We start from the raw sequence: 26,908 nt of genomic DNA, 5'->3' as shown, positions 1-26,908 counted from the left end.
GGGAGTGTCAAAAGCGAGAAAGTAATTCGAGCTTATGGATGCATCCACCCTTTTCTGTGAGGCTTCTCTGTTGCCTGTGCCTTGCTTTCACAGGGCTGCGGGTTCTGCTTTCCTGTGGGCTGGGAGTCTGGGGGTGGAACTGGGTGGATCCGGGTGGGTTTGGGAGCTGGGAAAGGCTGGGAGACGTGGGCAGCACCAGGCTGGCACCACGGGGTGGCTGCACACCCTGGCACGGTGCCCTTCGAGCCAAGGTTTGCTTTCCTGGCCACCAAAAGAACTCTCCTTGGGGTCGAGCAGGGTTAAAGCGCAGGGGATGTGTCTGCAAAAGGTGTTTGGGGCTTTATCTCCCAAAGGAATGAAGTTCAGCGTGGCTGGAGGGAGCCGTGGCTTGCAGGGAGTGGGGAAGGGCATTATAATAATTAAAAATAATTAAAATCTGTGCTTTTGAGGCTGCTCTGGCTGGGTCCTCCAGCATGGCTGTATTCCAGGGAGAAACTCCTTCCTGGGCGTAGAATTCCCAGGTTAAACCCTCACTGATCTCGTGGGCAAACGGGTGCTGGTCACACATTGCAGGGCTCATGTCTCTGCTACAGTCTGAGCTGAGCTTTCCCTGTCACACTGATCCCAGCCCTGACTCTCCATCCTTTTCAACTCCACTTCCCAGAAGCCTGGATGATGCTGGGGAAGGTTTTGCCCCAGGACAGGGTTGCTCCTTCATGCAGCTTTTGAGTTTTTTGAGTGTTTATCAGTAAATTGTATGATGTGCTTCGGGATAAATGTTGCTTTACAAAGGTGAACTCATCCTCATTCTCATATTTGCTGAAACCTCAACTGCTGAAAACCCTCTTCAAGCTGGAGGGCTTGGAAAAAAAATATCATTGAGGGTGCTGAAGGGTCTGTGGCATTTCAGTTAGAGTTGAGGTGGCGTTTTGGGGAACTCAGTTTTATCTCTGGCTTGAAAAACAGACATTTTCCATGACAGGAACAACAGAGTCACTTGAAAATTGTTTTTCTCTGTACCTGTTTTTTGTAGCTTTTGGTTTTAATCAAAGGGAAATGTGACCTGCAGTGCTTTAACATCTTAATGGGAATGTACTGGAAAAAAAAAACAAACTAATTATCTTTTTGGAGAAATGGAAAACTGAGTGGAGTTTGAACCTTCTAAAACAGATACAATTGGGAATCAGTTATGTAGACCTTCCTGGAATGTGCACAGGTTTATTTGAACTTAACCTTGGCAAGTGCTGATATTTAGTCCCCAGTTCTTTCTTTAAAACACCAAAATTCTGTTTTCTTTGCTGACTTTAAGCCAGTTACCCCTGGGAGGAGTTTGGAGCATTAAAGGGATGTTGTTAATTTTGCTTAATTTCTGCTGAGCTCAGTCTGGAGGAATTTCTGGGGAGGCTGAAGAGATTTGTTTCCTCATGCTGGAGTGCTCCAGCAGTGGCCATGGGCTGGGATGTCAGAATGTTCTGTCACAGTTTCTGTCCACTGTGTCACCCTTGCTTTTTCTGCTGAGGCAATTTCCAGGCTGTCTCAAGAACTGGCATTTCTTTCCATGCTGGAGAATGGTGTGTCACCTGCCCAAAAAAAGGAGAAATGCAATTTTAATCCATCATTCATCCTCATTTTAGGGTTTTTCAGAGCTGTTGGTGGCCTTGGGGAGCTGTTGTGGGACAGGGACACGGGGCTGTGCCACCTCCAGCTGTTCTTGGCCTGCCAAAAGTGAAACCCCTGCATTCTTCCATCCCTGCTCCTTGCTGAGTGCCAGGGAAAAGCAAATTAAACTCTTGGAGAAGGGGAGGGGAAATCAGGTCAGTGTGGAGCTTGTTGAGAAGGCAGGGATCACATCCCAGGTGAAATGGAGACTGGAAAATCAGTGAGCTCCTTTCACCCCTGGCACTGCAGGGCTGTGCCTGTGTGCCCTGCAAACACACACGTGGGAATCCTCTGGATTTTAGGGTGTTGGGAGAGATAGTGCAGCTGATTTGCTTGTCCCATCCTGGGGGGAAGGTGTCCTGTCCTGAGCTGGAAGGGGGTGCTGAGTGAAGGCAGCCAAGGTGCCTTTTACAGCATCCCAGAGGTTTTTAGAGCTGATGGTGCCTTTTACAGCATCCCAGAGGTTTTTAGAGCTGATGGTGCCTTTCACAGCATCCCAGAGGTTTTCAGAGCTGATTTCCTTGGCCTGCAGCAGCAGCACTTGGCTGGGATTGCCTGCAGAAGCGTCTGCGAGGGGAGAAGGACAAAACAGCTGTGTGTGAATAAAACAGTGCTAAATATTCAACTTTCACTTTCTGTGGTTGCCTCTGTGCTTCCAGGCCCTGCCTGGGGCGGTGGCAACATCCTGTGCAAAAATCGCCTTTTTTTTATTCCACCACCAAGCCCCAATTCCTGCCTGTCTCTGGGTGCAGACGTTCCTGCCTCTGCAGAGGCCGTGTCCAGCCTGATTTTATCTGCACAGCACCATCAGTATTTCTTTCATCCAAGTAGGGGGTCAGGAAAGAAAAACAGCTCTGGTTTTGTGTATTCCAGACCTAACTTTTAAAATCCATGACAGTTTGTACTTACAGGTCAGGAAAACATCCGGTGTTTTTATCCAACCCCCTTTTTTTTTTCTTCTGCTGCTCCTGATCTCCCAAGTTTTCCTTCAGTTTTGAGAAAGTTCTGCCTGGTTTTGGCTTTGTTGCTGTTTTTAGTGTTTGTGTGTGTGCTGCTGTTTGACTTCCTCCTCCTGGTTGGTGCTGGAAGCAGCCAGGAGCCCCAGGGGAGGTTTTATTAATGGAATTCTTCATCTGGACCAGGAATACTCAAAATGTTACTGGCACGAGGCCAGGATCCAAATTATCTTAATTCTTTTTGAAGTTTATGAGAATTTTTTCCTGGTAGAAAGGACAGGGGTGAGGCAGGACAACACAACCACATGAACTGGTTTCATTATTATTTATTGTTTGTGCTGAGCAAATGATGCATCTAAGTTAAAAAATTATATTCCCACCCCCAAATAATCCAAATGGCATTCTGATAAAATCATTGGATTTACAGCCCTTGTGGCTGGAGGGGAAAATGAACCTTTGGTCTGACATCCTGAATGAAGGGTGAAAATGGTGAAAATATGTATTTATGTCTCTGTGAGGGCACCTGCACATCCTTCAGAGCTGCTGTTCAGCTCAGCTATTATGTTTATTTTCAGAAAACATCAAAACAAACTCTAAGGAAACCCAGTGTTTACCCTTTTATGACTATTTTTAATTTTTCATATGGAAAAAGATTTTTTACCCAAATACCAATGCCTTGGGAAAGCTCTTTTGAATGCAAAACATGATCATGAAATATATTTGCCACTTAAACTGACATTTCTACAGATGAGGACAATATATGAATGGTGCTTTTTACAACCATTTTCAGAATTACAACCTGCAGTTGCACAGGGCAGTGAGAAGCAGGGATTTACAGAGCTTCCCTTTCCAAAACAGGGGCCAGGAATGGCTTTGGACCCCTCCAGCCACAGCTCTGGCTGGTTTTTGTTCCCATTTTCCCCTTTAGTGGGATGGAGTAGGTAGATAATTAATGTGGAATTCATCTTGCATGTGACTGATAGGTATTCTTAGCTCTGAGGAGGTGGCTGTGCACAGCCCATCCCTCCTGATACCTACAGCTGCTTTTGCCTTGCCTAATTTCAATTTTAACACTTTTTTTTTTTTTTCTTTTCCCCTACTGGAATAAGTGCAGAGGATGGGGGGAAAGTGAAGGGTTTGTCCATTCTGGCACAGCTGGATCAGCCAGAATTTGGGGCTGGGAATACCTGAGTGGGGGTGACCCACAGGCTCCTGCTGGGAGGATTTTTTGGCCAGCACATTCCAGAGGTGGCCAGCCAGACAATTAAACAAACACTTTCCCAGCCCAATTATCCTCTGATAATTTCCCCACCCCTCGCATTATTTGGATAAATAAAAAAGAAAAAGGAAAAGTGCCTGACTGCTTATCTCTTAATACCTTTCTTGCCTGAGCTTTGATTTCCAAACATGTGACTCTGCAGCATCAGGCTGTCCTAGATTTGCCAAGCTTGCAGGTCTCCTGACCCATTTTACAGCATTTGTGATTTGCCTCCCTCCTTTGACAACCTGCAGGCCACGGCTGCAAAGCTGCCCCTGGAGAAAAGCCCAGCCCAAAGCCCAGCCCAAAGCCCAGCCCAAGCTGCTGTAGGTGGGACCTAAGAAAGGCTGAGTCTGGGATTATGAGGGGTGAGATTTAAAGGTATCTTTTCCATGTTGTTTGTCATGGGGAAAGACCTGTGCCTTTATGGTTAAATGGGTGCTTTTTGTCTAGAAATAAACAAAAAATGCGCTGCAAAGTTGTTGGAGCAAATTCCCAGAGCAGGGATTTGGGATCTCCTGCAGAACTCCCCATTTCACTGTTACTCCCCCAATTTCTCTAACTTCACCCCAAGATGCTGTTTCATTTCACCCGCCCTGGAATGATCCAAGCCCTCCAAAAGTGACATTCTGCTGAATTCAGAACTGGAACTTTGCTGCTCTTCATCTCTTCAGGGTTTGGGAGAACCAGAAAAAAAAAATTTCTTTGTTGTTATTAGGCACAGTAGGAGAGCAAAGAACCACATTTGTCACTTTCCAAAGGGGATGTGGGCACCAGAATCCCCGTGTCCCTCAGACAAATGTCACTGAGAGCTTTTCAGACAGGACAGAGCTCTGGAACTGCCCCAAGCACCCCAAGAAAGTAGAATCTTTATTCACACACAGCTGCCTGCTCTCTTTCCTCTGCCACCCCTAAAACTGCTGAATTCCTGCAGGATTTATAATCCAGACTGTTCCTATCCCAGGAGCAAACCCTTCAGAGCTGTGTGGAATAAGAGTGTGGCTGTCCATCCCTGGGCACTCCCAGGCTTCACTTTTTGAAGAACTTTACGGATAAATAATGAAATTATAAATTATTTGAGATACACCGCCCCACTCCCCACCTCCTGCTGTGTGCGGTGTGCTCGGATCCCGTGAGATAAATAAGAATTCCAGGGAAAATTGCAGGAAATGGGGGTGGTAATGCAATATTTGGTATTTTTCCCTTCAGGCCAGGCCTTGCCCTGGGGGTGTGGGGTGCAGGGGCTCTGCTTCTGCCCTGACAAGAGATCGTGCAAGAACGGCTCTGCTGTTCCAGAGTGCCAGAGCTACCAGATAGGATCCCCCTCCTCAGCTCCAGGGCAGGCACTTGGCCCCTGCCTCAAAAAAGATTTTGGTTTCCATCAGGAAATTCAGTTCTCCATTAGGAATTTTGGTTTTCTATTAGGAAAATCAGTTTTCCATTAGGAAGTTTGATTTTCCATTGGGAAATTTGGTTTTCCATTAAGAAAATCAGTTTTCCATTAGGAAATTCAGTTCTCCATTAGGAATTTTGGTTTCCTGTTAGGAAATTCAGTTTTCCATTAGGAAGTTTGATTTTCCATTGGGAAATTTGGTTTTCCATTAAGAAATTAAGTTTTCTATTAGAAAATTCAGTTCTCCATTAGGAATTTTGGTTTCCTGTTAAGAAATTCAGTTTGCCATTTGAAAATTCAGTTTTCCATTAGGAAATTCATTTTTTGATTAGGAAATTCAGTTATCCATTAGGAAATTCACTCTTCCATTAGGAAATCCAGTTTTCCATGAGGAAATTCAGTTTTCCATTAGTTCCCACAGCCCTCGGGTGAGCCTCAGGGGGGCTGACTCTCTTCCCTTCAGGAAGCTGCAGAGGGGATCTTTGTCAGGAGCTGTGGTGATAGGACAAGGAGAAATGGGTGCAAATTGAAATTCGGGTGACACGTCCCGGCTTCTGGAGCATCAGCAGGGAGCATCATCTTTTTCTGATGAGCAGTCAGCTCATCCCTGCTCTGGGGTAGTCAGGGAATTGGAGTGATCCCCCCAGAAGCATCAACCACCAAATATTGGAGCCCTGGCAGAGGGGGAGAGCCCTGGGCTCTGCCTGTTCCTGCAGCTGCCCTGCGTGGAGAGCACCTGGTGCTGCAAGAGAAAAGCAAATCAACCTCCTGCTGCAGGAAAAGGCCAAGGGAACAGAGCCCACGTGTGTGAGGGGCCTTCAAAACTCCCTTCTGCTCTTGCTGGGCCCAGAAACTGATTTCACAGGTGGGGAAGCATGGCAGGAGTGAGGGGAGGCTGCAGGGGAGGTGGAGAGGGGCTTTTATGAGAGTGATGGGGCAGGGGGGATGGCTTCACACTGACAGAGAGGAGAGTTAGATATTAGGAAATATTTACTGTGACAGGGCAAGGGGGTGATGGCTTCACAGTGACACAGAGTAGTAGGGTTGGACTGGGTAATAGGAAATACTCTTTAATGTGAGGGTCATGGAGTGCAGTGTGGTTTCACACTGATGGAGAGGAGGGTTAGGTTGGATAATTGGAAATATTCTTTACTGTGGGGGGTGTGAGACCCCAGAACAGAGGAGCTGTGGATGCCCCATCCCTGCAAGTGTGCAGGGCTGGCCAAAACGCTGTGGCAGGCGCTGTCCCTGCCATGGCTGGGGGCTGGCATCAGCCAACCCTCGCTGTGCATCACACACCCCGCAGCAGCCCCGGAGCAGGCACAGCCCCAGAGAGGGGCACAGTCCCCAAGTCGGGGGTCAGCCCCAGAGTGGGGAGCAGCCCCAGAGAGGAGAGCAGCCTGAGAGTGGGGCACAGCCCTAGATCGGGGTCAGCCCCAGATCGCGGGCACAGCCCCAGAGCAAGGTCAGCCCCAAGTCGGGGGGCAGCCCCAGAACAGGGAGAAGCCCCACATCGGGCAGAGCCCCGGAGCAGGGAGCAGCCCCAGATCGCGGGCAGCCCTAGAGCAGGCACAGCCCCAGAGTTGGGGAACAGCCCCAAATCGAGGAGCAGCCCCGGCGCGGGCACAGCCCTGGAGCGGGGGTCAGCTCCAGAGCGGGCACAGCCCCAGAGCAAGGTCAGCCCCAAGTCGGGGGGCACCCCAGAGCGGGGAGCAGCCCGAGAGCGGGGGTACAGCCCCAGATAGGGCATAGCCCCGGATAGGGCACAACCCCAGAGAGGAGAGCAGCCCTAGATCGGGGCACAGTCCCGGAGTGGGCACAGCTCCAGATCGGGCACAGCCCCAGAGCTGGGAGAGCCCCGGAGCAGGGAGCAGCCCCAGATCGGGGGGACAGCCCCAGATGGGGCATAGCCCTGGATCGGGCACAGCCCCAGAAAGGGGCACAGCCCCGGAGCGGGCACAGCCCCAGAGAGGAGAGCAGCCCCAGAGAGGAGAGCAGCCCCAGAAAGGGGCACAGCTCCGGAGCGGGCACAGCTCCAGAGAGGAGAGCAGCCCCAGAGAGGAGAGCAGCCCCAGAAAGGGGCACAGCCCCGGAGCGGGCACAGCTCCAGAGAGGAGAGCAGCCCCAGAGAGGAGAGCAGCCCCAGAAAGGGGCACAGCTCCAGATCGGGGGCACAGCCCCAGATCGGGCACAGCCCCAGATCGGGGGCACAGCCCCAGATCGGGCACAGCCCCAGATCGGGCACAGCCCCGGAGCGGGCACAGCCCCAGAAAGGGGCACAGCCCCGGAGAGGAAAGCAGCCCCAGAAAGGGGCACAGCCCCGGATCGGGCACAGCCCCAGAGAGGGGCACAGCCCCGGATCGGGCACAGCCCCGGAGCGGGCACAGCCCCAGAAAGGGGTACAGCCCCGGAGCGGGCACAGCCCCAGAAAGGGGCACAGCCCCAGATCGGGCACAGCCCCGGAGCGGGCACAGCCCCAGAAAGGGGCACAGCCCCAGAGAGGGGCACAGCCCCGGATCGGGCACAGCCCCAGATCGGGCACAGCCCCGGAGCGGGCACAGCCCCAGATCGGGCACAGCCCCAGATCGGGCACAGCCCCAGAGAGGGGCACAGCCCCAGATCGGGCACAGCCCCGGAGCGGGCACAGCCCCAGATCGGGCACAGCCCCAGATCGGGCACAGCCCCGGATCGGGCACAGCCCCGGAGCGGGCACAGCCCCGAGGGGCCGGCACTGGCCGCGGGCTCTGCGCTCCGGGGCCCGGCGGAGCGGCCCGGGCGCTGCCGGCGCTGGCGGCGCGGGTGCCATGGCATGCTGCGGTCCCGCGGCTGCTGCACATGCTCAGCAGCGAGCGGGGCGGCTCAGCCCCAGCCCCCGGCGCTGCTGCCGCTGCTGCGGGGAGCCCTGCGCGCCTCGCCGCGGCTCCGGGGGCGCGGGGGGCGGCCGTGCCCCGGCTCGGCGCATGGGGCTCGGCGCTCCCCGCGGGACCGGCCGGGGCTGCTCCAATATGTGCTGGGACCTCTGGAGCTGTCAGCGGGCAGACAAGGACACGGGCAGCGGATTATCGTGGCTGTACTAATGAAAGGGTTCAAGCTCGCCTGGTAAGCGGAGGAGGGCTTGGGGGGGATGCTGTGGTCCCCCTCGCTCCCCGAAATGCGGGGAAAAGGGATGAGCTCCGCCGGGCTGGCCGCTGCGGCATCGCCGGGGGGATCTGGGTGCGGGGAGGGAGGCACCGGGAGAGGCTCCGGCGGTGGATGCGGCGCTGGGCCGCTGCTCTCCGGGCAGCTCCGCATCCGCGGGGCGCTCCGGCTGCATCCCCTGCCCCGCTCCGCTGCCGGCTCTGCCCAGCCGCATCACCCGCGAGAATAAACACGGGCACTTTGTGCCGAAGAAAGGCGAGGGGATAAAAAAGTGTTTTGGATGCTGCGTGCGTGGCATGGCTCCTGCTCGGCTTGTCCTTTAAGCAGCGGATTTTGGGGATGCTCGTCGCTGGCGTGGTGCTGTAAGGACATCGATAGCAGAGTTCCAGGGAGCCCAGAGCTGCCGGCAAGGTACCCCAGGGCTCGGTAATTCTTTCATGGTTCCTGCGTGTTTTGGGGAAAACTCACCGGGTTTGGCTAAGTGGGCAGTGAAAGAAAACATTGTGTGGGTGAAAGGCAATTGACAAAGCTCGGTGTGTGTGTGTCTGAAATGTTCCCACGCAGATATTTTGTTGGTCAAGTTTGTATTTTACAGGGGTAGGTAAATATATCTATATATATATATATATGTAATAGAGGATACAATTATATATCTCTATATAAAATATAATATAAACTTGACCACCAAAGGCTTACGTAGAATCCCGAGTATATCAAAACCATTTTAAATTTCCAATATGTCAAAATCACTTAGTTGGAATAAATAGGCTTTGAATTATGATGATGAAATTGATTTAACCAGAACTTTATCAGATGGGAATGGTTCCACAGTGAACAGTGGAATGTGACTTCGTAATTTGGGTTGAATTGGATGACAAGGGCAATGGGAAGGCCTGTTTCTTTTCCTTAATCCTTTTTTTTTTCTGTAATGAAAAAGGAAGTAATCATAGAAATAACAGCCTCCTTCTCAAGTGTGCTAGTTTGCATCAGGATGAATGTGGTGCTTTGAGATCCTCGCCTGTAAAGTGTGAGAAAACAGCAAAGTTATTTTGCATTTGTTATTTTACTTATTGCTGCTATTTTAATTTTATATATTTTTTTTTTCTGTGTAAAAAATAAAAGCACTACAGTATAGCACTAGGAAGCATCTTGTACTGGGCCCCAGGGGACAGACCCGAGCCAGGGATGACTCAATAGGTCATCTCTTTTCCTAATTTCTCTAATTCTGTCTTTTATTTAATTACACTGAGAGCCTTTGAATTTTCCCTGTGTGTACATGGCTCTGTGTCACACAGGCTCTACAAATGATACAGATACTAGCATTTGAAGATATTACACGATTTTTTTTTTTTTTTGGAGTGAGAAAAGCCCCTCTCTCGCAGTGATCCGCTGCCTTCTGTGCTGTGCAGTTGGGCTGAGGAGTTGCATAATAGCTCAGCGGAGTACCGGGAGAGCAAAGCATGTGCTGGAGGTGCTGGGAACGCTGGGATGGAGTGGCTCTGCAGCGACATGGCCCCGCTGCCTGCCCACAGACCCGGCAGGGAGGTCCCTTCTGACGCTCCCAGTCCATCCCAGCGCTCCTGGCAGCTCCTGCTGGAGCATCCTGCTGCTGTGGAGGCTGCCGGGGATGAGGGCAGATTACAGCTGGAGGAGGTGCTGCCCGGGCTGCAGTAGGTGACGCTCTTCCCTCTCCGTTCCTGGGCCCCTTTGTGCTCTCTCCTCTCCGTTCCTGGGCCCCTTTGTTCTCCATAAAGATCCCGAGCAGTTCCCCCAGCTCTCCTGGAATCACTTGGCAGGTGCTACCCAAGCCCTGCCCCTTCAACATCCCCCTTCATCCCAGCCCCAAAATCAAATATTCTGATTGCTTCCCTTATTTAATTATACAGCGTTCTGGATCCCTGCAGCTGCCACTCTGTTCCCCCCAGGATATTTTGTTTATTTGGTTGTGCTGCAGTATCGGGTGAGTTAGGGATGTTGTTTCAGGTCCTGTGTGTTTGTCCTGCTGGATTGACTGGAGGAGCACAGATTTAAGGACAGAGTGAATGCAGGGCTCTCTGAACCTGCTTGGGGTATTTAATCAGCCTTGATACAAAATGGGCTTAGAGGGTTGGTGTTTATATAAAGAAAAAAACATCCAGTGCATGGGCTGCAAACAAATGCTCTGCTGCTTGGTGCAGGAGCAGCACTGCTGGGGTTAACCCAGATTTCCTCCCGGAGCCATGCTCAGAGAGACACATGATTTCAGTCTGTACCAGGGAGGGACAGAGAGCTGTCAGCAGCAGCAGCCTGCTCCGACCCTTAGGAGCAGGACTTGCCTTTCCCAGTTCTCAGGCCCCACATCCATCCTGTGCCGTGGGATCACACCAAACCCCACTGTGTGTGACATGGGGGAACCTCTGGGCCCGTGCTGCTGCCTCACAGCATGCCCTGCATTTCTTGCAGCTCACCCTGCCCAAAATGATCTCATCCCCATCTGGCCGGGGCTCTGCAGCTCAGCTGGGGACAGCCAGGGGGGCCGGGTGACATCACAGTGTGCCAGTGGCGTCACACGGCTCCAGCACAGCGTCCTGGTGGCAGCAGTGATGCTGCAGCCCCCGAGGATGCTGGTAGCACGGATGACAGCAGCGGTTTGCCTCGTCACAGTCTGGTGTCTTGGTTTAATTGGTCATTTTTGTGTTTTAGTGCTGTTTCCGTCTTTACATTGTGACCTGGTATTGTGAGAGAGAGCTTTTGCCTCCAGGCTGACATCACTGTTATCTCACAGCTCCTCGGGGACTGTAATCAGCCAGGCCTTGCGTCTCAGAAAGCCAAAAACCACAGCAGCCTTTCCCTCCCCTTCCATCTCAGGCTCTGCTGCTTGCCCTGCTCTTCCTTCTTAGGAGTTTTGGGGAGCTCATGATCCAGCAGAGATGGAAACTAATTTAGATCTTTGATGAAAAATGGAAATCCAATGCCAGAAGAGCGTTGCAGGGACAAAAACAAGCTGGTGGCTGAATTGATGTCCCATAAACGGGATACTGAGTAAAACTCTGTTCGTCTGATTTTCCTTCTTTTGTGGTTCCTTCTGCATTGCTTGTGCTGCTGTGTTGCTTGGAATAGTTCTGAGCTGCAGAACCTGCGATCTGGAACCTACAGAGAAAAGAAGGGCCAAAGGCTCCACTAAAAATAAAGCTGTAATTCATTTTTCTGCTAGTGCCTGTGGGTGAGAAAAAAAAAAAACCAACAAAACTCTCAATGTTCCAACACCCTGCTTATCTGAGGGAAGGATCTATTATGTAGTTGTGGGGGTGGGATGGGAACTAGGTAGGGTTAGAGAACAGCAGAGCTAAAATTAGCAGTTGTTTGATGTCAGGGAGCAGTGAAGATTGACTTCAGGCAGTTTCAGTTCTGCCTTCTGCAGGCTGCGGCTGCAGGGGCCCTTGGTACCTGCACCAGGCTAACCCCTGCCCTTCCCTGCCTCTGGAAATCCGTGTCTCAGGGTGTGGGAGAGGGGACAGAGGGGTTCCTGAGCTGTCACACTCAGCTCTGCTCTCCCAGCCTTGCCGCTTCTTTGAGATGCAAAATAACAGGTTGGTGAGGCAGGGACGGGAGGGAAGGTTCTGTCCTCACTTCCAGGCATCTCTGTGACACACAGGGGTGACAGACGTGGGTGTTTGGGATTCGTGGCTCCTTGATTACCCAGGAAATGATGAAGCTGCTTAAATCACTTCCAATTTGGTGTTGAAGCTGCAGAGCCTTAAAGAACTGCTGCGTGCAATGAACTTCGTCCTGTGGCACTGCAAATGATCCCAAATGAAATTGGATTTCCAAATCAATTCTTCCTCAATTTCTGGAGAAGCTTCGCAAAATAGTTCTGTGAAAGTTACATAATTGTGCTGCTGTGCCCATTGTGCTGTTTGACCTTCACATTAGAGGTTCAAATGTTGCATTTTCAGTCTTTCCTGTCTTCATTGATTCTTCTGCTCCTACATCATCCTTTGTGCCTTTTATTCAGGGGGAAGAAATAGGTGCTGATAATCCTCGGCTAAAAACCACCAGAGCTGACCCACATACATATAAATATGTTTTTTGGGGAAGGAGAGGCCTTAGCTCCTTATGAATTCAGCAAATGGATCTGAGGAGTCAGGATGTTCCCGTTCGCTGGCGCTGCGGCAGGAAGAGCAAACCTCATTAACAGGTCGCTCATTTTCCCCTGCATCCAGAACATTCTGACCTGGCCATACGTCCTGAACCTTCTGGCTGTCCATAAATTAAGGTTTTTATCCTTTTCCAGCAAGATGATGTGGTGCCAGGTGTCTGGAAGGACAGCTTGGAGCAGCCTTGGCAGGTTTATTCTGAGATGGTTCTGTGGCATGCAGTCACTGAGGGGTAATTAGCGGGTTTTGTGCTAATTTCTCTGCCCCTGGGGTATTTTTTCTGCCTTTTTCCATAGTGGGAAGCCCTAGGAAGCAGTGAGGAGCCTAATCCAAGTCCACTAAAGCCAAGGAAAAGCGTTGCACACAATTCCCTTGGCCAGGCTGTGCTCATGGGCACCAAGAGAGGCAGAAATAGAAGCAGGATCAGCCCAGCACCAGTTTTTGTCCAGTGCCACACTGGATTAATACCTGCAGTGGCAACAGGCTGTGAAGCACAACTTTTATTTTAGCAAAAGTCTGAAATTACAGTGGAAGGAGACCATTTGAAATAAAACCAAGGCATTTCCAAACCCTTGATCTGAGACTGGGTTTGCTGTGTGATGACGGACTGGCAAAATCATCCCTTTAATATTTTTGTTTCTTATGCGGTTGGGTTTTTGGCATCAAGTTTTAATTTAAATTTGGAAAAACATCTGTAATTTTGTCCTCTAATATGTATGTGCAGATTGAAACCTCTCTGAGGACAGCCAGACAGAGCAGTTCTTTGACTGAGGCCGTGAAGAAGCTGTGCTTTGCAGCACCCAGAATCTCTCCCCCAGATCTCTCCTTGGGCTGCAGATTATTTTGGCTAATTGAATCCCAGTCGTTTGTTTTGCTGGGAAATTGCCTTCCCCTCTTATCAGATGGCAAGATCACCTTGCTCTGTGTCTCCAGTCCTCAGAAATGTCAAGTGAAGGGCAAACTGGAGTGGCTCTGCAATCCTGCAGCCGTCGTCGCTCTCTCAGGGCCTGGAGCTGAGGAGAATGAAGCAGCAGTGGGGTTGTTCCAGAGATTCTTTTCCTCACTAAAAAGCCTGAAAACCTGGAAAAATCAGTCAGGAAGAGATAAAATGTGGGGCTGAGGCTGCTGGGTGCTGTTTGAGTCCCTTCCTAAGGGAAGGAAGGTGCTGCCTGTGGGGTCATGAGAGGCCCCAATTGTGCCTGGATCTGTCATTGACCATTTTCATCGTCATGCTGCCTCTGCCCCACCTTCCCTGCCTGCAAAATGAGGCAAACCAGGCTCCCCTCCCTTCTCCCCCTTCCAGCAGCAGAGATTTTAATCCCCACGTTTTAGGAAGGAGCTGTAAGACAGAAAATCAGTCTCCTTTTCCTTTTTCTCCTTCCTTGAGCAGAGATTTTCAAGAGACAAGTGGTGGAAGGAAGTGTTGGACAGAAATCAGTCTCTTCTTCCTTTTCCCTTTGTCTGGAGCAGAGATTTTCATTCCCACATTTTGGGAAGGAGCTGTTGGACAGAAATCACTCTCCCTTTCCTTTTGTCTTTTCCTGGAACAGAGAATTTCATGGGACAAGTGCTGGAAGAAGGTGTTGGACAGAAATCAGTCTCCTCTTCCTTCTCCCCCTTCCAGGAGCAGAGATTTTCATTCCCACATTTTGGGAAGGAGGTGCTGGGCAGGAATCACTCTCCCTTTCCTTTTCTCTTTGCCTGGAGCAGAGATTTTCGTGGGACAAGTGCTGGAAGGAGCTGCTGGACAGTGTCCCACGTTTTTAAGTGTCTGATTCACCCTGTGTGTGTTGACAGTTGTGTTGGACTGAAGAGGAGCACTCACATAGCTGGAATTTCTGCTCCATTTCTGCTCAGCAAGTGGGCAGGGGCAAGGCCTGGAAGAGGCAAAAAATTGCCATCAAAACCCTTGTGGTGCTCCCTGACAGAATTACTGTGTCCTGGTCAAGGCCTCTTCTGTTTTTCCAGCTGAAATTCCAGATTTCTCTCTATTTTAAACAGTTTAAACTTTGGTTGATTGAGCAGCTGCTGTGTTTTTGCTTGAACCTTCCCCAGAACTCCTCTGAGTTCAGGCCCTGGTTAGAAAGTGAATCTTAATGCATTATTAATTTAATTGATGCTTATTATGACTGGTAATTACTAATTTCAGGATTTTGAGCCTGTTTGAAGGAAACTGTAGAAGTTGTGATAATATATCCAAGGATGGAATATCCAGGCTCAGGAAATGGAGACACCAAACCCAAAATGCTGCACAGAATTCCTTTTCCTTCTGGGTGCCCTTGCAGAGCCACATGCTGAATGCAAGATGCTGGAATGTTCTCTGAGCTTCTCCTTTCCTAAAGTTTTCCTTTTGGCCAGATTTAGGCCTGTGCTGTTGATTATATTTTACATTTTCCAGCGGTTTATTCCCCTGTAACCATTTTTCCAGGACAGAATGATCTCTGTGGTCACAGCCAAGTGATCTGAGGGCAGATGCTCTGCTTTTTTCCCAACTAAAAAAAGATGCAAAATGCTGCCACTCTCCTTTGACAATGTCACAGCCACTCCATGCATGTGGCAGAGGAGCAGAGAAAGAGGAATTTGGGGATATTTTTTTTTTGGAGATTCATATATTTGGGGTATATATTTTGAATAATTTTCAAACCACTCAGAATACCAGGTTTGGTAGAATGTGGTTTTGGACCACAGCTAATTTCAGGCCTTGGAATTGGAAGGAGAAAAATGGAGGAGAAAATGAGTGTAATGAAAAGGACTTTGGGGGGAATTGAGGTGTATTTTGAGGAGCAGCAAAGATTTGGTAACAGAAGAAATGTCCAGCTATGCACATAAAATTAGAACAAATTAGCTGGAGGGGGAACACACAACTTGTTTAGTTCAAGAACAGCTCCCTCTCATTAGAGTCATTCCCTTAACGAGATGCTGAGCAAATCAGGCTGTGTGTAAAGGACAGGGGGAGGTGGCCAGGCCTGAGCACTGCAGAGATCATTTGCAAGGTCCCAGCCCTGCTGCAGTGGGGACACACGAGATGCTGTGAGTTAAAAGGTTTGCACGGACACTGAGGAGTTTCAGAGGGCTGCTGGAGAGGCAGAGCTGTAATTTTGGTGTATTTCTGACCCCACAGGACCAGAAATAAAGCAGCTGTGGGCATGTGGAAGGAGTGCCCTTTGCTGTGCAGCCCTCAGAGCTGGAATTTGGGTTTTTTTCAGAGCTGTCAGCTGTTAGAGAAATGTGATGCACAACCTGATGCACATTTTGGGAATGAGGTTTGGGAGGAAAAGCCGAGCTTTGCTGCAGGCCATGAAAGAAGGATGTGTCTGGAGGCCAGGGCTCACAGAACCTGAGCAATATTCAGAGCCTGCTCCAGGGCACTAAAGCTGCAGCATTGCTTCAAATACCTGCTGTATTATTTTTCCAGCAGGAAGAACAAGTTCCCCGTGGATTCTTTTCTGTTTTAAAGGCAGCTGATAGCACAACTGGTGTGGGAAATAGAACTGGTTCTAAAATTGTGTTGTTTTACAGCAAAAGAGGCTCTTGAAAACAGAGATTTGCTGTGCTGGGAGATTTTCGTGCCCCACCTGCAGTTTGGAGGAAGAGATTCCATCCTAAATAGGCAAGATGGACAAAGGGTAGAAGAAAGGAAGTGGAATTAGTCCTGGTTTGGAGATGAGGCACATGGAGATTAAAGGTGTTTTTCCTTTTAATGTGTTTATTAATAGCTGTGTATTAATTCCCTCCTGGAAGCTTAGTTTAGGAGAGCAAAAAATTATTATAGCTTAAACAATTCCCTGAAGAGAGCAAACTCTGCTGAAGTAAGAGCAGGATGAGAAATGCAAACATCCATCCCTATCCCCTGCACTTCTCACAGGGGACTTGCCCAAAGCCACAGATTGAATCCTTCTAATTGTCCCAAAACAACCTGGATCCTTGCAATTGTCCCAAACAAACCTGTGCCTTGCTTGTATTTGGAGATACCACAGTTATCCTGAGGATATCTGTTCTTTCAAGGATCACAGCCCAGAATAGGAATTTGGGATGATTTGCATGTCACTTTTCAAGATTTCCCACAAACTCCAAATCCCATGGATGTCTGTGTGTGTGTCTTGGAAGTTTTGGGGACAAAAATGCAGCAAGTCAAAACAAACCTTGAAATTATAACACTGAACCAGCCCTAATTATGCAACCATAGGTTTGCAATCATTGCAGTTGATTAGGTTTGCAATCATTGCAAGCCTTTAGAGTCCTTCATTGCTGCAAACTGGGCTGCTGCCTCTTTAAAAAATGGAAATAATGGAAAGCAGAGCTAGAGACTGAAAGAAGTGTGATATTATTGAGGTATTGATCCATGCTCCTGCAATGGGGTGTCCTGTACAGGGCCAGGAGCTGGACTTCAGTAATCCTTGTGGGCTCCTTGCAGCTCAGGATATTCTGTGGCTCTACAGGTCTGTTTTGTGTTTATTAACACTTACCTATTGCTGCTTATGAACATGACAAGTGAATGAGTTTATTCCACTTCTCTCCTGCTCCTGGCTGTGAGGATTTGACTTCAGCCTTGTTTCTTTCCCACAATTTCATATCACCCCGTTGCTCATTGTTTAAAAAAATACAAAAAACCTACCCCAAACCTTTTAATAAAGCTTCTCTTTCTCTTCAATATTTACATTCCTCAAATATTTGTTGACCACTCCACTTTGTTTACCCTTCAAGTTTGTTTTCACAAACCAGCCTCGTGAGTGCCGGGATGTTTTTGTTGCTTTCCTTTGAACTCTTTGCTGGGTAAGAAAATCTGCCTGGTTCTTTGCCACCCTTCTAGACGTGTTCCTGGTTGGCATTGACTGATCATACAGAGCAAATATTTCATCATTCCATGAGGGTGCTTGATCAGCTCCCAGTCCCATCAGTCCTCCCTGCTCCTCTATCATGTTGCAGGGACATTTTTCATTTGCTTTCTGTTCTTCCCCTGTCCATCTGTGCTGCTTTCTTGCTTTCTAAATTCTTTAAAGTGCTGGCTGTGGCTTCCTTTCCTCTCTTGCACCTGCCTGGAGTAGGTACAAAGCCAAGGACAGCAGCAGGGCTGCGTTCCTGCTTTTCCCAGGCGGGAAAAAGGCACAGCCTCTGTTTATTTTTCCCCAGACAGGTTTTTTAAGTGTGTTTATATACACTTTCAAGATGAGTCACATTGTTACCTTCTGCATTGTAGAACCTCCCTGCCGAACATGGCCTTTCCCGGAGCTTGTATTTGGAAATGCCCGTGTGCTGAAGGCAAATATTTCTATTTATTCTAAATATTTCCTGCTGTTCTAGCAGGGAAATTGATGGTTTGAAGGTTTAGGAGGGTGTGCAGCCCCTCAGGGTGAAAAGCCAGAGCTTTGTGGGAGCGGGGAAGTGGAATTTCGAGGTGGTTGGGATGTTTATGTCCACGCTGACTGCTCTGCTCCTTTGTCGTCACAGAAGTGCTCCCTGGTGGTTTGCACGGCGGGGAGGACGGGGATATTTAATAAAGCTCTGCTCGGGGTGCCAGGGCTGTGCAGCAGCACGGGGTTTTTGATGTGGCTCTGCTCGGGGTGCCAGGGCTGCGGGGCAGCGCAGAGGAGCTGTGCCAGGGCGGCTGAACCCATGGGTAAGGGCAGGGGGAGAGCAGAAACCCTGCCATTCCTCCTTGGAGAGGAGCAGCCAGGGTTAACGGGGTGATGTGGGACATCCTCAAAGGGCAGGAGAAAAGCAGAAACCCTGCAATTCCTCCTGAGTGAGGGCCAGGGTTAACCGATGATGTGGGACATCCTCAAAGGGCAGGAGAGCAGAAATCCTGCAGTTCCTCCTCGCTCAGGGCCAGGGTTAACCGGGTGGTGTGGGACATCCTCAAAGGGCAGGAGAGCAGAAATCCTGCAATTCCTCCTCGGCAAGGAGCAGCCAGGGTTAACCGGCTGATGTGGGACATCCTCCAAAGGCAGGAGAGCAGAAATCCTGCAATTCCTCCTCGTTGAGGGCAGTGAGGAGCGGCCAGGGTTAACTGGTGATGTGGGACATCCTTAAAGCGACAGCGGGAGCTTTTCTCCGCAGTGGGCAGCAGCCGGCTCGGGTGCCAGAGCCGGGCAGCGCATTGCAAAGGCGGCTTTGTTCCAGCCATGCCGGGCCGCTATCAGAGCGGGGAATCTTTTTGTCAGCTCCTTTGGCGGCCGTGAGATGCCTCGGAGCAGCAGCAGCAGCTTTGAGGTTCCCGGGCGGTTCCGGGGGGTCCCCCCCGGCGGGGTCGCCGCGGGCTGCGGGGAGCTCGCAGGGCAGCGGGGAAGAGCCGCAGGCAGCTCCCGGCAAGGGCCGTGCGCTAACAGGTGCCCGTGGAATCCTTTAAATCCTGCGTTTTATCTCCCAGGCAGGCGGGGAGTCCTTCCTTTGTGTGTGTGTGTGTGGTGGGAGGTCAGAGTTCCTCGGGAAAAAGGATGCGGCTGATGGGGGAATGTCAGCCGGGGTGGAAGGGATGTGGGGGAAAAAGCTGGGGAAGACTTAAGGTGGAGAATATTCCCAGTGGCATCCCAAGAACTCGTTTGTTTGTGTTGGGTTTGAGGTGAAATTTCGGTCCCTTCTGGCTGCCCCTGCAGTGACACTGGAAGTACAGTGGCAAAACATTTAACTCTGTGCTGAGGGAAGAAAAGAAGGATCAGTAATGAAGGCTGTGATGATTTCACAGGGTTCTGTAATTAGGGCGAGCTCCTGATTCTGGTCTTCTTCTTTGTGGGTAGGGCAGCTTTATTCTTCACTTCATTCTGTGGTGATGGGGGCAGGGGCTGCACTGAGCAGCTCTGCAGGGCTTTTGGTCAGTTTTGGGGTGAGCCCAGCAGATTCCAGGAATCTGGAAGGAAGGGCCAAGCGAAGTTCGGGAAGTCAGTGGGAGCAGGGGTGAATCCAGTTGGATTGGGGTGGAAATCAGAGGTGGCACAGGGCAGGTCTGAAGGCAGAGGCTGGGCAGGGCTGGGTAGGAGGCTGCAGAGGCTGGTATCTGTTTGGATAACCAGATTGGAACAGCTGGGAGGAATGCAGAAGCTGGAATATCCATAACAGAACGACACAGTGCAGAAGCACTCACTGCACCAGCCAGTGCTGGAGGAAGAGACTGGCCCATGGAACCATTTTAGGACAATTAGGACAATTTCCCTTCTCTTTATGAATGAGCTGCGAGCGATTCCAGCTCAGTGCAGCAGGGCAGAGGGAGCAGAGGGCTGCTGGGTGCTGGATGGGGCTGGTCTGTACCAGGAGGCTGCTGCAGGCCAGCCCCTGGCACAGCTCCGTGGATGTTCATTCTGCTCTCCCCAATGGCAGCTATTGAAGCTTTAGCCAGATGTCAGGCAGCTCTCCCTTTGTGCTGAGCCTGCACAGGAGCAGCACGACTGGGGGGTGCTGCTCAGTTCCTGGCAGCACAGAGGGGGTGGCTGTCTCATATTCTTCCCAGTGGCATCCCAAAAACTCATTTGTTTGTTTTGGGTTTGAGGTGAAATTTCGGTGCCTTCTGGCTGCCCCTGCAGTGACACTGGAAGTACAGTGGCAAAACATTTAAAACTCTGTCCTGAGGGAAGAAAAGATAAATAATGGAGGCATTGCTGTGATGATTTCACAGGGATCTGTAATTAGGCTGAGCTCCTGTTGGTGTTATTTTTCCCTGTGTGCAGGGCAGCCTTCCCTGGTACACCTGTTCTGCTTTTCCCTTCATCCTCCCTGAAAAGGGAGCTGCTCCTGCTGAGATGCACTCAGGCCCGTGCCTGCCTGATCTCCCCAGCCCTCAGCACGGTGCTATAACCCAAATAAAGGCAGCAGTTCCTTTTGTTAGTGCTCCATCTCAGAGACATCTGCTGGCGTTATTGATGTGCCTGTTAATCTTCATTTTCAGGCGCACTGGCTGCTGGGTCCATTATCTGTCAGAGCACAGCAAGGGCTTCTGGGGTGAGAGATGCACCAGTGCAGGGGGACAGGACATGCAATGGCTGCCCAGGAAAAAAAAAATGGATTTAGTGCCAAGCAGGGGCTGACAGGGAACTCCAGGTGTGTGAGTGGTGCATGGTTAGAAATCCCAGAGGGGAATGTGGGTGGGCAGCTCAGCCAGCCTTTCCCACTGCATCATTCCAGCCTCCAGGTGGGATCTGCTGCCTGTCCCTGGTGCTGTGTGCTCTCCGTTTCTCCTGACATCTATCCTGCAGTGCCTCTCCATGGGATGGGATTCTCTTGACTTCAACCGACAGAGAAAAACTGGCTTGCCTTGTGCTACTCTTCCTCTTCATTTTCAGAGATCACTGATTTAAAGAAGGCCAGAACTGCTTTAAGCACCCTCATGGGCATCACTGTGACTCTTCAGGGATTTGGGGCAGCCCATGGCTGATGAGGAACCTGCCTAGACAGATTCTGGCCATGCTATAAATGCTTGTCCTGGCTGGTGGAGGCTCCAGCTCTCACTCCAGCACTTGATGCTGAGCCTCCCCACAGCCTTTTCCCTCCCATCCATCCCCACAGCCTTTTCCCTCGCATCCCTCCCTGCTCCTGACTCTCTGAGTGTGATGTTGGGGACAACAGGTAGGGCTGTGTTTCCTGGGTGAGGTGGGACCTGCTGCCGGTGAATGTCTTTTAATTCCGTGTGGTTCCTTTTGTGCAATTAAGGAGAGCTAATTAGCTCCTCTTAGTGCAGTCTCCTTGCAGAGGTAGCTGACCTCTTGTTAATCCTGGATTAAGTTCTTACTAAGAACTGGCTCTTTGTGTGTCCCAGTTAAGATGTTGACACTTTGTTCTCTCTCTCCCCTTGTTCTCCTCCTCCCCCTCTTCCTCCCCATGCCTGTGAGCACATGATTCCCTGCCTCCTCCAGCCCCCACTGCTGCAGGAATCCATGGACTCTGTGAAAATGCCACTGCCAGCTCAGAAAGAGCTTTGCTTGGTCTGGCACCTGTCTGGGAGCCCGTCTTCCACAAGGAGAAAGGGAGAGTGCTTCTTGTGGCTTGACAGGGTGGGAATCCTGTGGGGTTTGAGGAGCAGCACCCGTGGGCTGAGCAGGAGCTGTCAAACAGGACCAATACCCCAGCCAGAGGATCCCCCTGTCCCGAGCTGTGCAGTCAGGAGTCCGCCCATTCATTCCTGAAGAGGGTGAATGGCAGAAAAGCAAATTAAACATGTGCAAAATGCTAATTACCACCCAGTTTCCCACCAGTGTTAATCCTGCATCATTTCCCACCAGTGTGAATCCAACATCTTGAGGTGTTGCACTGAGTTTTCTCTCAGAACATGTTTTCCTTCAATGTTTCTTGACATTTCTGTTGTGTCTTTTTCAAAGGCAAGGCTGGAAATACAATGCAAGTGTGTCCCCCTGGTTCTGTTCTGAGCTCAGCTGACAGGCAGAGATGTTGGGGAAGAGCTCTCCCAGTGGCTTTAAGTTTTCAAACCAGATCACATTAAAGGTGGCCAAAGAATTATGGGTGGAAATGAGAAACCCTCCGTGTTTGCCCACCCAGGTGCTCATTGTTGCCTGACGTTCTGCAGACAGATTTTAAAGGCTTCTTTTTGTTCTGCACCGCTGGTGTGGCTTACAGGGAGGGTAGGATTGCTCTGGAGAGCCGATCCCAGCCCCACCTGATGCTCTGCAGGCCTGGACATCCAGGCCCTGCTGTGTCCCACGGATCTGTCACCAGCCCCGGGCTTTAATTACTCGGCCAGTGCCTCATTTCCTCGGGCTGGGAGATGCAATATGCATGAGAGTGCTTGTGTTACAGCAGCACAACAGCCCTGCCGGCACTGCAGGGGCACTTTGGGCAAGGAGAAGGTGCTGCCTGCCTGGGCGCTGATGATCCTGACCCAGGAAATTGGAGCATCCTCGGAGGCAGGGATGCCCAGATGTGGCTCTGGTGCTCCTGCAGGGCTGTGCTGTCCAGGCTGAGGGGTGTGACAGTGCCATGCTCAGCAGGCAGATGCTCACATTGTCCTTCACACATGAAATAAAGTCCTTGTCTTGAGTCTTGAGCAGCAAGCAAACCCAGCTGACATAAAATGCATTCTTGCAGCTCTTGAACGAGACAGGAACTTGCAGCTTTACGTCCAGAAGAGCTTCCTTAAAGGCTCCTAAAGATCCTCACTCAGTGCAGTTTTATCCAACTTTTATCACCATGAAGTGAGCTGTCTTTGGTGGTGCTGCACAAATGTAAAAACTCTTTGGCCTTCCAAGAGTTTGGGGTGAAACTTTGCAGATCTGACCAAGTTTATAAAGCTTTTGAGGTGCTGTGTGGTTTTCCAAATTCCTGATAACTTTGCCCCTTGCACACCATGCCAGATAAGCCTAAGAAGCTTTTCTCTGAGTAAACCTTGTAAATATTGCATTTTTACTGCTTCTCACACGGGGCTGTTGGAAGGAGGACTTTTGTTTGATTCATCTTCTCTCCTGACAGTCTGAAGGGTGGGTTAGGCTTAACCTCATGCCTATCCTGCCACTCCACGACCTGCTTTGAGCCTTTGTGTGTTCCAGATCTGAAGTAGCCATTATATTGAATTTATCTCAGCATTTGGGTCAGTGTAACTCATGTGTCTATTGAAAAATAGCGTCTGTTCAAACCTTAAAATTCATTCAGACTGAAGTATCAAAATTTGTGGAGGCTAAGAATTTTGGTTTTTAACTATTTTCTCACTTTCTGGAAGAGAAAAAACCACTGAAAGATCCATGCAAAATGGGACCATTCATATATCTCATTCCAAGTGCTGTTGAATGCAAAGTGTGAGGCTTGAATTGATGCTGGTTGGAGGTACAGAACAGCGTTTGGGAGAACACAAACCCTTGCATAATAATGCTTGCCACAGATGGGTAATTGAGCCTCGAATTAGTTACAGTGGTTAGTTTTGTTTGCCTCCCAAAATAGGTTTCTCTTGTCTGGTCAGGATTCATCCAGCTCCAGCTTTCAGCTGATACCCAGTGGGATCAAAGCTGGATTCCAGGTGAGCAGTTCAATCCTGCCATTCCTTGGCTGTGCTGGAAGGATTCAGTGCCACTGCCTTTAGTGCTGGTTGCTCTTCTCTGGGTTTATCCAGATTATCCACTCATAAACCTGGGTACAATCCTACACATGGTGTTTCAGTGGGAGTCACACCATCCTTGGGCACAGGGAGTGGGAAAAAATGAATTTAAAATGTCATTTCCTTGAAATAAATTTCTAATTCTCCAGCTGGCAAACTTTGGGAAGCATTTGGAATAACAAAACTGACCTCGGGCTGATGGATACAACAAAATTATTAGAACAGTGAATTCATGTGCACCTAGGTGTAATCTGTGAGTAATATGGAGGTGATGGTAGTGTTGTGGTATCCAAAGGTATGTATGGTGGTGCTGTTTTCAGTTTAAAATCCCGTGCAGCCTTTGAATCGCTCTGGTGTGAGCCTGCTGGAGCACCTCCTGCTCCCACTGATGCTGATTACAGTGGGATGATGGATAATCAGCCTTTTGGGAAGATGCTCTTCTGGGAATTAGCCCCCAAAGCTGGGACTGATTGTCAGGAGAAGAGAAAATGCTCAACCCTGGCTGTGGAATGGAAAAAGCAACAAGAGCAGCAAAGGGCAGAGTGCTCAGTACTTACAGCATTCCAGGAACAGCTCCTTGTGCTGTCAGTGGGGTCATTCACAGCATCCCGAGTCCAGTAATTCAGTGTAATTCCACACGTGGATGCTTGTGCTGAGATCAGGGGTGTCAGTGCAGCTCCAGCTCAGTTCTACTCTATTTCCTTGCACACACAAGGCCTGATTTCACAGACTGGGAGGCAAAGTGCAAGCTGGGTGATTGTTTTGCTCTCACAATCCTTCATCTTAATTTTTATTGTACTAAGAGGGACTTATTGTCCCTTATTTATTGTATTGAGAGGGACTGAAGTCCATCTCCTTATCCTGGAATAAAGATGTCCCCAAGCAGGTTTGGAGGGATACAGTGTGCTCAAAAGAAACACCACCTACTAATGCTGAAAAAGCTGTAAACTTTGCTTGATTATGTTTCTTTAAAAATCCCAGGCCTGTTTACACACGGATAAGCACGGCAAAAGAAACAAATAAAAAAAAAGAAACCAAATTAGCTTCCTAGACGGAGCCGGCTAAATTGAGTTGAGGTCACCTTAACTCTGAATGAGCGTTGTTTAATTCAGCTCAGATAATCCACGTGGCCGCTTAATTAGGGTTTAATTTTCCTGCCTGTTCTTGCTTACATGCTTTGAAACTTTCTCCCAGCAGCGCGTGTGCGGCAGGGAGGACAAAACACAATGTTTCCAACCTGCGGGGTTTGAACTCCTAGGGTTTGTTGATGTCCTTGGAAAGCATTTAGGGTTGCTTTTTTGGGGGTTCTGTAGGGGAGATGGGAGCGGGGTGTGCAGGGAAGGAGGTGGAGAGGACAAACACACTTCCAGCCTGTTGGATTTTTAACTTGTAGTGTTTTTTCAAGCCCTTGTAAAGCCTTTGGGGGTCTCTTTGGAGTGGGAGACGTGAGCAGGGTGGGCAGGGGTGGGCGCATTCTGTGAAACGAGGAGGACAAACACAACATTTCCAACCTGTTGGATTTTAACTTGTAGTGTTTAAATCCTCAAAAAGCATTTGCAGGTCTCTTTGCTGGGGAGATGGGAGCGGGCAGGTAGGGATGGGCGCATTGTGTAAAGCAGGGAGGACAAACACAACATTTCCAACGTGCTGGATTTTAACTCCTAGCATTTTTTCAAGCCCTTGTAAAGTCTTTGGGGGTCCCTTTGCCTGGGAGATGCAAACAGGGCGAGCAGGGGTGGGCGCATTATGTGAAACGAGGACAAACACAACATTTCCAACCTGCCGGATTTTAACTTGTAGTGTTTAAATCCTCAAAAAGCATTTGGGGGTCCCTTTGCCGTGGTGATGCAAACGGGGCGGGCAGGGGTGGGCACATTCTGTAAAACAGGGAAGGACAGATACAACATTTCCAACTTGTCGGATTTTTAACTCCTATAGTTTGTTCAAACCATTGTAAAGCCTTTGGGGGTCCCTTTGCCGGGCAGACGCGAGCGGGGCGGGCAGGGGTGGGCGCATTATGTGAAACGAGGAGGACAAACACAATATTTCCAACCTGCCGGATCTTTAACTCGTAGCATTTTTTCAAGCCCTCGTAGAGCCTTTGGGGGGTCCCTTTGCCGGGGAGATGCGAGAGGGGCGAGCAGGAGTGGGCGCATTGTGTAAAGCGGGGAGGACAAACACAACATCTCCAACCTGTGGGATTTTTAACTCCTATAGTTTGTTCAAACCATTGTAAAGCCTTTGGGGGTCCCTTTGCCGTGGTGATGCAAACGGGGCGGGCACATTCTGTAAAACAGGGAGGACAAACACAACAATTCCAACCTGTCGGATTTTAACTCCTAGCATTTTTTCAAGCCCTCATAGAGCCTTGGGGGGTCCCTTTGCCGGGGAGATGCAAGCGAGGCGGGCAGGGGTGGGTGCATTATATGAAACGAGGAGGACAAACACAACATTTCCAACCTCGTAGCGTTTTTTCAAGCCCTCGTAGAGCCTTTGGGGGTCCCTTTGCCGGGCAGACGCGAGCGGGGCGGGCAGGGGTGGGCGCATTATGTAAAGCGCTGCGCAGGCGTGTGCGCGGAGCGTGTGCGGCCGCACCGGGCAGCATCACCGGGGGGACGGGCATGGGCACGGCCGGGGCAGCGTGTCCGGCAGCGCCGCCGTGCCCCTGAGAGCCCCGGCCAGGGCCGTGCCATGCTGCGGGAGGTGAGTACCCTCCCGGCCGGCCGCACGAGTGCATGAATGAATGAGCCCCATGAGTGCCGAGCGATCCCGGGTGGATTCCGCCTAGCTGCTGCTGCTGCTGCTGCCCGCTCCACGCTCCCGAATGGCTGCCAGGTTAGTGCTGTCGCTGTCACACATGTGCCACACGCAGGGCTGCACCGCACACAGGCGCTCTCCGGGCAGATTAAAGCTGGAGTCCATGTTGGTTGCTGCTGCTGCTGCTCCTCTGCGTTCGGGGGGCTGGAAGGCAGGCGGCGTGACATCATGGTGCAGAGATGCTTCGTTTCTCTTCCTTTCCGCCGGCTGATCCCTTTTTCATTTTCTTTTTGTTTTATTCCCCCCCCCCCCCCTCCTTGTCTCCCCCCACGCACGTGCCCTGCCTCTCCTGCAGGGCGGAATTGCTAAAACAGCCTTTTCGATTGTTCGAAACAATGGGCAAACCTGATTGTTTGGGTTCTTTTTTTATTTTATTTTTTTTTCCCCCCAGCTTTCATTCCCCTCACCCCTCCTCATTTCCCCTCCACGCCCTGCTGTGTCCCCCATCCCCCATTCCCGCTGTCCCCCATCCCCCATTCCCACGGGGACACTTATTCCTGCCATCACATCTGGGTCCAGGGGAGG

At 50.4% G+C, this 26,908-nt stretch overlaps 1 protein-coding gene across 8 annotated transcripts in view; it reads left to right on the top strand.

Annotated features, from left to right (window-relative positions):
- The window catches only part of GRAMD1B (GRAM domain containing 1B), a 98,728-nt gene that overhangs the window by 26,729 nt on the left and 45,091 nt on the right, over positions 1–26,908 (top strand). Inside the window, exon 1 of one of the 8 annotated variants that reach the window (XM_064397796.1) lies at positions 8,093–8,365. The exons of 4 other annotated variants lie outside the window; for them this stretch is intronic. In XM_064397796.1, the coding sequence (XP_064253866.1) occupies positions 8,343–8,365 (23 nt within the window). In that variant the 5' untranslated portion in view covers positions 8,093–8,342. Of the gene's footprint in view, positions 1–8,092; positions 8,366–8,791; positions 8,816–26,135; positions 26,402–26,908 lie in introns of those variants that run through there. 3 more of the 8 variants (XM_064397797.1, XM_064397798.1, XM_064397801.1) reach the window with 3 other exon arrangements.

Source organism: Passer domesticus, chromosome 23 (assembly GCF_036417665.1).
Source record: "Passer domesticus isolate bPasDom1 chromosome 23, bPasDom1.hap1, whole genome shotgun sequence".
In the NCBI taxonomy this organism is placed as follows: domain Eukaryota; kingdom Metazoa; phylum Chordata; class Aves; order Passeriformes; family Passeridae; genus Passer; species Passer domesticus.
The sequence above is the reverse complement of the archived record's forward strand: the minus strand, read 5'-3'. Positions and strand labels throughout refer to the sequence as shown.